The sequence below is a fragment of the Acomys minous genome (genome assembly GCF_964271855.1).
Source record: "Acomys minous genome assembly, chromosome: 6".
In the NCBI taxonomy this organism is placed as follows: Eukaryota; Metazoa; Chordata; class Mammalia; order Rodentia; family Muridae; genus Acomys; species Acomys minous.
Window position 1 is genome coordinate 80,111,513 of NC_140487.1, and position 13,748 is coordinate 80,125,260.

The following is a 13,748-nucleotide window of genomic DNA, read 5'->3' on the forward strand; positions in this document are numbered from 1 at the left end:
ACATCAGTACCTCTGGAGAATACAGCACCTCCTCTTAGGAGTGTTGTCCTCATTTTAGGAAAGACCAAATAAACCCACAATGAGGTTGTGCTTTTTTTTTTTTTTGTCCAGGATACAAGACAGACAAGCTTGGGTTCCTGAGCATATCATATGGTCAGAGACGTGCAGTTTTCATCTGCCGCTATTGATGATTTTAATTTTGATCACCTGGTGAAGCCCTCGTCTGATATTCGTGACGGCGAAAGTGGCAGTTTCGTAATTTGGTGGGCATACAAAGAGTTGTATGTTTAATTTCTAACACGTTGATTCGGTGAGACAAAGTTAGCACTCAGGGCTTGGAAACAGACCTTTTAGCCCTGGGACCTCAGTGATTGTGAGAATCCAGGCTCTCCCGAGGTTCCCGGGGTTAGTCTAGGACTCCAGGCTACTGCAGGCGGTGCACAAATTTCTCTGCAGCAAAGGGCGCGTGTTCGTGGCCGCGCACACCTGTTCGTGCCTCAGGTCCCGTGGGTTTGGCTGGATCGCCCCGCTGCAAGCTCCTCCCTCGTGGCCGCGTCCACCCGGCGGCGGCGGTCGGGCACAGACAGTCGCACGGCGACAGCGACGGCGACCCTGGGCCCAGGCAGCGGCGGCGGGAAGGGGCGGGCACACCGATGGGCGCGACCGAGGCCAGAGGTACTAAGAGCCAGAGGCTGCTGTCAGCAGTGAGGCAGTGGCGCGCTGGCCGGCGGCTTCGGAGGACACGCTCGGCTCCCGGGACCCAGCTGGGTAAGTGTGCTCGCTGGGCGCCAGGGAGGGCATTGGGGCACCCCGCAGAGGCCAGGCCGGAGTCCCCAGGCTCGGCAGGGCAGGGGCGGGTCCCGGTGCCCTCCCCTCCACAGCGTTCAGTCGGCCAGCTTGGCTCTGCTTTGGGGGGTGGGGGTGGGGGGGGGTAGAATTGGGTGACATGGCGACAGGACCACAGGGTGGTTGATTTCCTTCCTGGACCCCACACTAGGCCCAGCCCCTGCAGTGCGGTACTTTGGGGGCTTTGATACGATCTCCCAGGCTCCCTTCCGAGTTCTCTCCGAAGCGCCGCCACAAGGAATTGCTTTCCAGGTACAGGCCAACCTGTCCTCACCAGGACCTCTCCTCACAGCTGTTTATCATGGGCTGGATTCATTCCATTCATTTTTTGTCCAGCCTCTCTCTCGGCCAGGACCGGAAGGGAACAAGATAGGCAAAGCACGGCACGTGAGACCATTTCTAGAGAGAGAGAGAGAGAGAGAGAGTGACCGACATTACAATCCTAGAGGCACCCATCCCTGGGGAACTGGGCCGGTAGAGGAGGACGCAGGTGTGCCTGAGGCAGAGCCACAAGGAAGCCCCAGACCTGTTGAGTTACTCCACTTAGCCAGCCGCCAGGAAAGCGGGCTGGGCGGGGAGAACAGCCGCAAGGCTCCCAGGAGCTCAGCAAGGGGAAAGTCAGAGTTGTAGGGCAAAGACTGAGGCCTGGGAGGAAGAGTAGACATTTTATCTCAGTAAGAAGGAAGGCTTCTTCTGAGTAGGAAACGACATGGTCTATTGGCTCAGGGTTTCTCAGCCGGCAGTGGCCATGCCCTCATCTCGCAGTCTGGTTGATTGCCACTCAAAATGCTGTCTCTCTGGAAACTGTTCCTGCCACCTGTAACTTCTTCTTTAGGAATTAATTCCTTGCAGCGCGTTTGTGGCATCCGGCTGATATTATAGGTCATACCCACGCCAGACTGTTTTGCCTTTTTCACCAGGTGAAGTGTGAATTCGGTGTGTGTGTGTGTGTGTGTGTGTGTGTGTGTGTGTGTGTGTGTGTGTTCTCCTTTTTGTCTGCTTCTGTCATCTAAAGATCCTTGTGAGGCTGACGTGCCTTGATTTCTAAAATGGCCGACAGATCCAGGTCTGAAGCCAGATTCTAACAGCCCTATGGTGACATAGTCACCCCTACTCCTCCACCCTCTTTGCTTTAAGGATCAAATAAATGATTCAATAGGAAGAGTTAATAGCTATAACGCTCTGACACAGAGTAAGCAGTACAAAACCCAAAGAAGATCAATAGTCTTGCAAATATTTATTTATTGCTGCAGATAGGAGGTTTCCTGGGTGGTAGAGACCCTTCTGCCTGTTGTCACCACCTTGCTGGCTTCCCAGTTTGTGTTTCTACTTTAATTAACATGCACATAGGATTTCCTCTTTTCCCGACCAAGATCTGCTGCAGCAGAGCTAGGGTTGATCAATTCTTTTCTCTAGGTTGCTGGGTCTGCGGACAGTAACGGGTACCCCTTCAGAGACAATTGCATGCGTCAATCATCTGGGTATGGGAAGAAGGAATAGTTTTATAGTGTTAAAACCAGTTAGTTTTATAATTTGAAAAGTATTTCTAGCCTCACCTTTAATCCCAGAACTTGGGAGGCAGAGACAGGGGTATCTCTGTGAGTCTGAGGGCAGACTCTAATTAGTGAATTCCAGGACAGCCAGGGTTATATGGTGAGATCTTGACTCAAGAAAAACAAGACAGAACAAACAAACAAAAAATAAATACAGTTGTATGCTGAATGCACAGCATCCTCTGCCGGCTGTCTCTGTTCCTGGGTTCTATGGTATGGTCCATTCACAGCTTTTCAGGCTATACATCCCTGTACATTTCTTTACTATTTATTTCTCTTCTTGTTCCCTAAACATCCTGGGGATAAGACTATTATGATATGACTGTTAAGTGACATGGAATAGACTAATTCAAACAAGACCTTGTTCAAATTTTTATTTTTACTTTTTTTTTTTCTGGGAGATGATTTCACCACGTAGCTTTGGCCGGCCTACCTAGAGCTCTCTAGACCAGAACTCACAAAGATCCTTCCTGCTACCTCTTCTCTCCCTCCTGAGTGCTGGGATTAAAGGTGTGTGCTGCCGCTGCACCCAGCCGTGGTCAGATCTTGAAAGCAGGCCCAAGAGGAAGAAGGTTAGATGTTGTATATTTCCTCCATTTTGTACTTAAGAGAAATCAAGAGATACTGAGTGACTTGCAGGAGACCTCCTAGTCAGGCTGAGGCTTGACTCTCGGTGGACCACCCTTTCTGCCATGTCTCCCAGCACAAAGTGAACAGGTTCCCACATACTCATGAAGGGGAGGAATAAGATGAACTACCACATAATGAAAGAAATCCATAGCCCAGTTTTATCTGGTTCTGTAAAGGGTGATCTGATTTTTTTGTTTTTTTGGTCCATGATGACATCACCATCACTTGAACACCCGGAGTCACATTCTCTCATGGTAGGCAGGCTACCGATTTTAGTCTGCTGTTAATGAGCAGCACACAATTAGACAGTGTGATCTTGGCTGGAAAGCCCTTAATCTTTCTAAAACCCAGCTATTTATCATCTACAAAACGGGGATGCTAACTCCTATGGCATCCTGTGGCTGTGTTGATTAATGACTGCCTAGCACACAGAGGCTCACAGAAGGCCAGTTATTTATAAATATCAGTACAGACCTTATACCTCAAACGTGGGTTGTCATGAGACTGAAAAGTTTCCTGCGTTGTGCAAAGACCATCACTTGAGAGTCTTCTTTAGGGCAGCTGAGTCTTCTAGGATGGCCAGTGTCCTGCTGTCTCCTAACCCTCCCCCCCCAAGTCATAGGTGAGAAGGAAGGAATGTGGCTCCTAGGGACTCCTGGCATCTTTTAGTGTATGCTGCTCTTGCGGAGAACTGGACTTTGGTTCCCAGCACCCATGTCATGTCTGCCTGTAACTCCAGTTCCAGGGACTCCAAGGCCAGCTCCCAGCCTCTGTGGATACCCATCCCCAGCCCCACATATACATTTAATAAAAAGAAAATATTAAAACATATGCATTTTGAGTATTTAGAATTTTATTTACAATAGAAATACGTAGAGAGACAATCACTGGATAAAAGGTTATATGCTTTGCTGTTGTTTGGTCTCAAAGGATCTTAGCACCTTGACCTCTGAGGCTTCTTGCTAAGTCATTTTTGCCAGTGGTGAGTGAGATCCCTGATTCCTTTCTGTGTTCTCCTAGACCTTTCTGTTTAAATTTAGGTAAGTTTATTCTTGGACAATTTTGTACGCGTATATAATACCCTCTGATAGTGTTAGACATTTTAATACTTGCCCACTTGATATGAAATGATGCTTTGTGCCCTTTGATTGCTTTGTGTTTTTGCAGACAGGGTCTCATGTACCTCAGGCCGACCTTGAACTTCTGACTCTTCTACCACCAGTGGGCAGGCGTGGCCATGACCACCATGACCACCATGGTCATTTGTCTTTTTAATGACTGAATTCCTTTCATAAACAGCGAATCTGAGTATCTTTTCACAAATCCTGGCCACCCATGTGACCCTTTGTGAAAAGCTCGATGCTGTCCTTTCCCACCCTTTTCCTTGGTGGTTTGTCTTTTTTTTTTTCTCTTTATAAGAATTCTTTAAATATTCTGGGGTCTAATTAGTTACTTGGTTTAGGTTTAATTATGTAGTGTTTTTGTTTTCTTCTAGTTCTCCGTAAGTATATTCAAGCTGTGTGGAGTGGAAATTAACCCTTCCAATGCAGCCATCTTTCCCAGAGAATGACTTTTTAATCACAAAAGGGACTGCCCTGCCCGGAGGGTAGATTACTTCTGTAACCAGGAGACCTGAATCTGCTAATCAACCCTGAGTTCCTCTCACTAGACATCACCTCACACTGCTGGTGCCTGAAATAATCTATTTCCTGGGATGACCCAGCTGGAACCAGCTCAGGACAAGAAGAGAGCAGAACACATGTCAGCTAACTGCTAGCTTCGCCTCTTGTTTCAAACAGTGTGTCCTTTTCTCTTCTAAACACATTACATAGAGGCAATGGTGACCGGAATCAAACAAGATCACAGATATGAAAGGAACTAGGGGCTGAGCAGATGGCTCAGTGAGGAAAGCGCTTACTGAGTAAACAGAAGGACCTCACTTTAGATCCTGAGCAGCTGTGTGAAAACTGGGTGTGACAGATCGTAATGTCACCCTAGCTCCTGGGCACACCTGCATGAACATGTATTTGTAACACACACATTCATAAACAGACACACACACATTCACGCATGTACATAGTGTCTTGCACACACACTCACATCACACACAGACACAAACACCCATGCACATATACATATACAACCACATATAATCTCACACAGACACTCATACATGCACATACACAGACACATATATACTTACACACACACTCATGCACACACAATCACACACATACTCATGTATGCACATACATATACACACACTCATGCTTGTACACACAATTATCTATCATTTGTTTTCAATCATCACTACAAGCTACTGCAGCAAGATACTGGAAATAATTTCCCTTCATTGTCCTCTGGATTAGTTGCGTTGGCTATTAAATAGTTATCCAACAATTCCAGGACGGTGGTGCAGTTGGACCTCAGCTCTGACTCCACTTTCTCCTCATAGTCCTTGATCAGTTGCAACTTCTTGTTGGAGGTGTCAGTCCTCTGCTCGAATCTCCCTGCTCGATGACCCTCCAGGCGGACCTGTGGCTCTGACCACGTTTTTGTTGGCCACTGACAGCAGGTTGTGTTCCTTGTTACATAGCTCCGCACCCTGCTCTGTCACGACTTTCATGTAGGTGGCCATGTCAGTTGTAGCTTTTGGCCTGCTTCGGCAGCTTGGCCTTCTGGATCAGCTTCCCTATGGCGAGCAGGGGTGGGGGTGGGAGGGGGTGGGGTGTGTGTTAGCAGGGCCAAGCGGGGGGGGGGGGGGGGGGTGAGCACCAAGCAGGGTCCAGAGTCCTCTTTCTAGTTTCTGCAGCCACAAAGCGAGTCCCACCACTTAGATTTTCTTTGGGCTTTAGCCGAGGATCATCCTGTCATCTATTATCTATCATCTATATTTAAGTGTGTGTGTGTGTGTGTGTGTGTGTGTGTGTGTGTGTGTGTGTGGTGTGGATGCTAGGGGAGGAAAATCCTCCACCTGCCACTTTGTTGAGTCAGGGTCTCTCTAGTTTCTCCAGATCAGCTTGCCCCAGAGGTTCTAGCAGACTGTCTTATCTCTGGCCCTGTAGGAGTGCTTAGATTATTGATGGATTCCAGTGCATCTGGCTTTTTGTGGATTTAGAGCATTGCCATAGCTGGTGCCCTGGGATTCAAGCCCAGGCAGCTTGATGTGAGCATGCTTGCATTAAAGCTACTGCTTGGCAAACAAGTTCTCCAGTAAATACATACAAATGACAATACAAATCAACTCTTCCTGCTAACTCTGTCTTCCTTGTAACCTTGCTGCCTACCCCCTTAGTGGCTAGTGTCCAGGTATACTTGGCTACACACTGCCGTGGGGTGGGGGATTTTCCTCTCTCTGTTCTACCTCTCTAACTGCCGTTTGGGTGCTCAGAGCAAACCAGGCAGATTGAGCTGCATGGAGAAAGACCGAGTGTGGTACTTCCAAGGGAAGCCATCTCTCTTCTCTCCATTGCAGCATGCTTGTGACTCAGAAGTGACTCAGAGGTGTCTTCTAATGAGGCAGGGACTGTGCAGAGCTGTGGAGGGACTTAGTGGCCAGCGGAATTGCCGGAAGCACTCCCTAAACCTAGTTATTGAGACAGAGCATCACAACATGGTTGGCTATTAGAATGGCCTTTGTTTATGAGTCTGTTTGAAGCCTGGGCTCAGAGTGGGGGAAAGATCCAAGGCTTGAGTCTGTTCCTGTTCCTGAGTGAAGCATGGCTTTGAGGCTAACCGTGAGGCAGGCGAAGGCTCCTGGGAGCTCGCCTAGCCCTGGCTGGAATGGCCTGAGGGTCAGAGAGCTAAAGTTTTGGTAAATATTATGTCACAAGGGAATGTTAAGCCACTTCCCATTGAATAAGAGCTTCAAATCTCCTTCAGCTGGATTTTTAAAAGAAACAAAGAGACACCCGGTTACCCACATACAGTGGCCCTGGACTGTAGTTCCAGCACTCCTTGAGGTGTCTGTGATGGGAGGACTGATGAATATGGGGCTCTATCTTTTAAAAGGGGGAGAAGAAAAATCTGGGCGTAGCAGCGAAAGTCTGTAGTCCCAGCACTTGGGAGGTTCAAACAGAAGGACTTGTAAGGTTGAGGTCAGCTTGGGAATATAGTGAGTCTGTGTCTCAAAAATATAAGAAAACGAGGCAGGTGACATAGCTCAGCAGATAAAAGCACTTGCTGTGCAAGCCTGACCTCCTGAGTTCCATCACTGGAACCCTAGGAAAGGTGGAAGATGAGGATAGACCCTAGAGAGGTGTTCTCTGATCTCTGCATGACCAAGCATCATGGGATGTGTATGCGCTTTCTCTGTCTCTCTGTCTCTCTGTCTCTCTCTGTCTCTCTGTCTCTCTCTCTCTCATGTATATTCTCTCTCCTGCACACAAAAGATAAAATAAAAAAACAAACTAAGAAGCAGTTAAGGATGGGTAGGGTTAGAAACATGTACCAAGTATAACCAAATGTACACCTTTAAGGGTCTCACGACACAATTTTTCCAACTTCTGTGTATGCTCGAAACCTTTCAAAAACAATGTTAGGTCAAATTTGGATCTCTGTCAAGATAGTCACACTTAAGAAAAGTTACTTCCAGGCTGGACGGATGGATTAGAGGTTAAGAGGGCTGACTGCTCTTTCAAAGGTCCAGAGTTCAATTCCCAGCAGCCATATGGTGGCTCACAACCATCTATAAAGTGATTAGAAGCCCTCTTCTGGCCTGCAGGTGTATATGCAAACAGAGTACTGTATACATAATAAATACATCAATAAGTATATCTTTTAAAAAAAGGTTGCTTCTTTTGAAATGTGAATGGAAGTTCCCCCTTCCTCTTCCTAGCCCCTGTTAGTTCAACTCTTGATTCTCCTTCCCTGGAGCAAGGGCAGCCTGACTGAGCTGGCCAGTGGCACCTGCTCCTTTACAGCACAGGATTTATTACCTTTCTGGGGTATAATTGTCACAATAACCCTACACACTAATTATTATTTTCCACAGTTTATGAGGACAGCTGAGGCTGAGAGAACTGACTCAGGTATTCACATTACCCTTACAGCACTGACGGTGACCTTCCTTCATGGCGCTGTGCCATACGTTTTGTGTTTGAAGCCACTGCGCCTCACCCAGCCTCAGGAGATGGTCCCATTTCTATCTTCCACCTACACAGTTGGAGTAGAAACTTAGAGAGGTTCAAGATTGCACCCCGACTTTCTTTAGGGACCAGTAAATGGCACAGCCCATGTCTGGACCCCGTCCATTCTACCTCAGAGCCCTTTGGCCCCCTATTATTCAAACTCAGGCCTGGCATCTGTTTGCCTGATTTAGTAACCCCTCAACTGGAGGCCACGAGCTCCTGAAGACAGAGCATGTTGCTCAGTACCACATCTTCCTTATATTCAGAATAGCTCCTAACATGAGGAATATTACTGAATGGAGGCAGGGCATGGGGTCTGCAGCATCTCAGGCCCCTGACCTGCCCCTTCTGGGCAGTTCGCCTTTGTCCTTGGAGGAGGAGAAGCCCAGGTTTTTATGTGATGGAAAGACAGAAGGGAGTTGTAATGGACACCCGTTTGTGAAATTCAGCTTTCCATCAGTATAACATACTATGTGGCATGACACAGACAAAAAAGATTTTTTTTTTTACATTTATTATGCAGGGGTGCACATGTGCATGTAGAGATGAGAGGACAGCTTTTGGGAGTCAGTTCTCTCCTTTTGTCATGCAGGTTCCAAGACTGAACTCAGGTCATCTGGTTTGGCAGCAAGTGTCCTTGCCCTCTGAGCCATTTCACGGGGCTAGGGGAAGGTTTGTTTTTACTTCGGTCCCTAATAGGTTTGACCCATTGCTTTGGCTTAGTGGTGAGGCAGCATATTATCGGGGACGACAAGGCAAAGCAAAAACTGTTTATCCCATGGTTAGGAAAGAGAAAGGGGAGGGGCTGTGGTCCCACAATCCCCTTTGAGACTGTATTCCCAGTGGCCTACAGACCTCCTGGCCACTGTGCTCTACCTCTTAAAAGCTTTACCATCCCCCAAACATCCCTGCCTTTGGGACCACGCCTTTATCTTCAGCACTCTTGTCCTCCAGAGCATCTTTTCAGTCAATTGCATACTTAAATAGCTGGGTCTGGAGCTGAGAGCACCTTCCCCCCCCCCCCCCCATGTTGGTTTTCTTGAAACCTGGGCCCTATACTTCATCAGTTAATCTCTCTTGGAGATCAGTTTTTCAAATCCGTAATGGAAAAACCAAAACCAAACCAAACCAAAACGAAGCCCCAAACCAGCTACATGTAGTAAAGGAGATTGTGAGGGTTCAGAACTGAAAAAAAAATATTTTTAGTTTTTAAAAAATGATTTCGTTTCATGTATGTGGGTGTTCTGCTTTCATGTACATCCATGTACCATGTGGATGCCTGGTGCCCAAGGAGGCCAGCAGAGGGCATTGGATCCCTTGGGAAGGCAGTTACAGACACTTGTAAGCTGTGGAGGGGCTGCTAGGAATCCAACCTGGGTCCACAGAAAGAGCTGCCAGCGCTCTTCACTATCGAGCTATCTTTCTAGCCCCATTTATCTTATTTTTTAAGGTTTATTTACTTGAAGGTTTATGACATTTATTGGTTTGTGTGATATATGTGTGTGCAGTGCGTTGTGATGCATGTATGGAGGGCGAGCAGCATGTTTTGGGAGTGGCTCTCTTTCCACTCTGCGGGTCCCAGGAATTGAACTCGTGATCAGTCCAGCTTGGCGGCAAGCACTTTTACAATAGTAAGCCAGCTCACTAGCCCTGAACAAGCAGTTTTCCAGTCCTTTTTCATTTTGGGGGAGGGCATAGACGGTTATAAGGCAACATTAGGGTCAAATCTAAGGCCTTGAATATACTAGGCAAGTATTGTACCATTGAACCATACTCCCAGTCCTAACATTAAGTAAAGGTGGGTAGAAGCCTACGATAATGTTGACCCATTTTCCATAAGTTAAATGTCATTTCACTTGACCGAACTAAAAATGGCACCTGTGACCTCATTGCCACATTCCACTATTTCTCACAGCATTTGCTGACACTTTTTTTTTCCTTTTCTTTTCCTTTTAATTGCTTGTCTGAATTCTTTCACCAGAAGGTAAAAACTTGCTCCGAGGGCAGGGACTTTTCTGCTTGTCCCCTCTGGAAAGTTAACAGTGCTGAACAAAAAGTACTGTTTGTTCAATGAATGACAGAGGCACAAGGGGCTGGGGGGGGGGGGATGATGTACCCATGTTGTAGAATGACACAAAATTCGGTGAGAATCAATGACTAAAAAATTTGCTGGGAGCCAGGCGCCGTGGCACATGCCTGTGATCCCAGCACTCGGGAGGCAGAGGCAGGCAGAACTCTGAATTCTAGGCCAGCCTGGTCTACAAGTCGAGTCCAGGACAGCCAAGGCTACACAGAGAAACCCTGACTCAAAAAAACAAAAGCAAATGAAAAGTTTGCTGGAAGCTTCCTTGCCTTTCAGTAGAGGGGTCTCTCGGTCTAGCTTTCGTATACCTGGCCAGGCCGAGTCAATGACTGGCTGGTTTGCAAAGCTTTCCTGCCCGTTAGCTTATACCGTGGTGAAAGGGCTTTAGGAACCTATATCACTGTATGGCACCCGCTGCCTCTGTTTTGTGCTACCCGGGAGCAGAGCTGGGGGTTTCTCCTGTGCACTGCTGTGTATGCAGTGTACTAAGTAGTTTGCCGGACCCACCTGGACGTGCTTGTTGAGTAATCGAAAGAAGGCAGTGAATGAGTACGGAAGAGGAAGCTCAGGGCTCTTAATCCCCTCCCAAGTTATCTGAAAATAAGTCTGTACCGCTGCACAGTCCTCCCCGTTTCAAGGAGAACCAAGCCTCTCCGGAGGCAAGGAGGAACTAAGCAGTTGGATCTCCACTCCAGGGAAGGGAGAAGGGCAAACCTAGGCTCCAGATCCGGTTCCATGCCATGTTTTGGAAGTCGTGTTTACGTCTGCCTTCATCCTCATCCCTTCCGCTCCAGCATAAGCAAAATTATAACCCTGCACACTGACTCGCATGCCATTATCATATCCTGGGTGCTCCTGCGTTGAGGGACTTCGCCCCCGGGACCGCTGACTGTCTGTGAATGACAAATCCAAAGTCAGGGGTTGCAGAATCAGCCGGACTTTCCTGCTGTCTTGCAGCAGAGGGAAGAAACGGAGAATGAAAGATTCTGAAAATAAAGGTAAGGGGCTGACAGCAGAGGGGCGGCTAAAAGACGCTTGGGGGAGATGTCACAACGTGAATGTGTTTAGTTTGTGCTGATGGCTGATTTGATTACTCATGTATATTCGTAAATTTTAGTTATGTAATATGCCCTCTTTAAATGTTTTCTAAATACCATGTCATTCAGTTTTCCATTTTTTGCGGTACCAAACATATGTGTGTGTGTGTGTGTGTGTGTGTGTGTGTGTGTGTGTGTGTGTGTATCGCTATTTAATCTTGGCTGAGTATATAGCTTACAGTTTTCTTTATAATCGCTTCCAGAATTTTGATACTTTTATTCTTGGGGGTGTTTACAATTGTTAATCATGAAAATGTAGGGTTTCAGCCAATTATTGGAAATAGCTGGAAAACTTGATACTTTAAACAGTTCAGGTTTTCTAGAGAGAGGCATTGCCTGAGAATCTCCAGATGAACGTTCATCTTTTTTGGGAGGGCTCAGCAGGGAGTCTTCGTCGCTGACCTTCAGAACTGTTTACCTTGCAAAGGGATGTTCGGATGCAAACTCCGCCCCACCCCCACCCCGAGCAACCGCCTTTTCCCCACCCCCACACCCAAAAAAAGAAAAAACAACAAAACGAAATAAAAAAACCCACCAGCACAAATTCTGTTGGAGGGGAGGGCAAGGGCAGAAACAGACCGAAATGAAAGCCCCCAACAAGGGCTCTGGAAGATTCCGGGGTTCAAGGCTGAGGCTCTGGCAAATTTCTGCCGCAGCGCGGGGAGGAGCAACAGCCCCCAGCTCGCCTCAGAGTACACGTGGTTCAGGGTCGGCCTTGATTCTGCACGCTTGATTCTCTAAATCCTGGTGCCCGCAGAGGGGCCGCGCGTGCCGGGGGAAAGGCCGCCATCTCCGTAGCCCGGCGCTCATCTTGGGGTTCACCAGCTGCGCTTCCCCGCAGCGGCTCAGCGTACCCGGGGCCACGCACTTTTCTCTTGGCCAGGCGGGAGCGCAGGTGCAGGCTGGCGGTGCCAAGTGACCCCTCGCTCCAGCCCGTCGCCCCAGCTACAGCCGGGTAGCCGGTGTGGCCTTTCTCACAGAGTCTGACCTCTGGCTTGTTAAATGATTCCCGTCTGATGATGGGCAGTGGTATATATACACTCACACACGCGCGAACACCTGAGCGGAGAAACACGCTGAGCAGGATACGATGTGATGGATGCCAGGGGTGAGACTGGCTTTCCAATCTACCAGAAGAAATGCAGCGTCTTAATGGATCCCAGGTTCTCTAATCGCGGCTTTAAAAGTGACTGGGGTGGGGCCTAGGGTTGCTGGCACCAGCGGCTCAGAGGCTGTGGGCCCTTCATATTCACGCATTGATCCTTGTGGTTTTGGTGTTTAAAATTTAATTAAGCAGTCCCAGGGAGGAAGAAACAGCTGTGTGAGGCCTGAGTGAAAGCAAAGAGGACAGTTCACTCCTGTTTCCTAGCCAGCTGCCACTCACGGGCAAATAATTCCTGTGCGATCAAAGTATTAAAAAATCAGTTCCCAAAGAGGGCTTTGCCTTGTTATCTGCAGTGGCTGGAGAAGGGTTAATGGAGAAAGAGGAGGAAAAGAAAGAGCCTATTTGTCAAGTCATGCTAGGCCATGGGCATGACTTAGAAACAATTAAAGCTGTCTGAATTACAGGCTCAGGCCCAGCTCAGTGTTCGCCAGCGTGCTGAACAGAAATACTCACCTTCTCAGCATGTCCAGCATGTTTTAGGCTTTGGTCTCCTGGCCTTTTTGATGGGAGTTGGTGTTTGGATTTTATTTTATTTTATTTTTCCCTCACTTTGTTTTTGGAGAGAGCTGTGGCTGGCAATCCAAACAGGCAGTTTCTGGTTTGTCCAGCCGTTTCTCAGTAGAGACTGGGACAAGACTCATGATTTCCTTGGGTCTCAGTTTCTCTATCTCCCAAGTGGGAAAGAGGTGAGATGGCATGAAAGCCTTTCAGATGGAGAGCGATTGGATGTATCCATTGGGAGCAACGTTTCCGACGAGCACAGTACATAAATTCATCGCAGAAACCCTGCTGTGAAGGTGTCTAACTTGCTTTTTCAAAGCTTCTGTTTCAGACATTTATGTGTGTGCAGATATGTGGGGCCTGTTCTGTTTTCAGGTCCACGTTCGTGAGTCCTAATCAAAACACACTGAAGAGTGATGAAACAAGCCACACCTTACTAATTTCAAAGAGTCCGTTCCATGTAACCATCTATGTGTGCATGCGTGCCATCTCTCTAACGAGAAAGATAAAGTCAGTTGTCAAGGCCCCAAATAGGTCACGAGCTAGTGTATTTCTAGGGTCCTACAAGAATCTTTCAGGACATTTTCTTTCTGTGTTGGGAGATGAGGTCTGTACCGAGGAGTGGATTTGGGTGTGTGTGAGAGTGTGTGAGGTGAGTGTGTGTATGCACACGCACACAGGGATGCGTACACAGAACAGCTGAGAGACACGTTTACCAGACCGTGAGAGCTATTTTTGGGAAGC

The 13,748-nt window shown here is 47.8% G+C and overlaps 1 protein-coding gene across 4 annotated transcripts in view; it reads left to right on the forward strand.

Annotated features, from left to right (window-relative positions):
• The first annotated feature begins 574 nt into the window (after window positions 1–574).
• Window positions 575–13,748, forward strand: part of DNAJC6 (DnaJ heat shock protein family (Hsp40) member C6) — a 157,882-nt gene continuing 144,708 nt past the window's right edge. For 2 of the 4 annotated variants that reach the window (XM_084787385.1, XM_084787384.1), the window contains exon 1: window positions 10,981–11,239. Coding sequence is in view for 2 of the 4 variants with exons in the window: in XM_084787384.1 (XP_084643510.1) it covers window positions 11,218–11,239 (22 nt within the window). In the remaining 2 variants the exon portion in view is untranslated. Of the gene's footprint in view, window positions 769–10,980; window positions 11,240–13,748 lie in introns of those variants that run through there. The other 2 variants (XM_084787382.1, XM_084787386.1) reach the window with 2 other exon arrangements.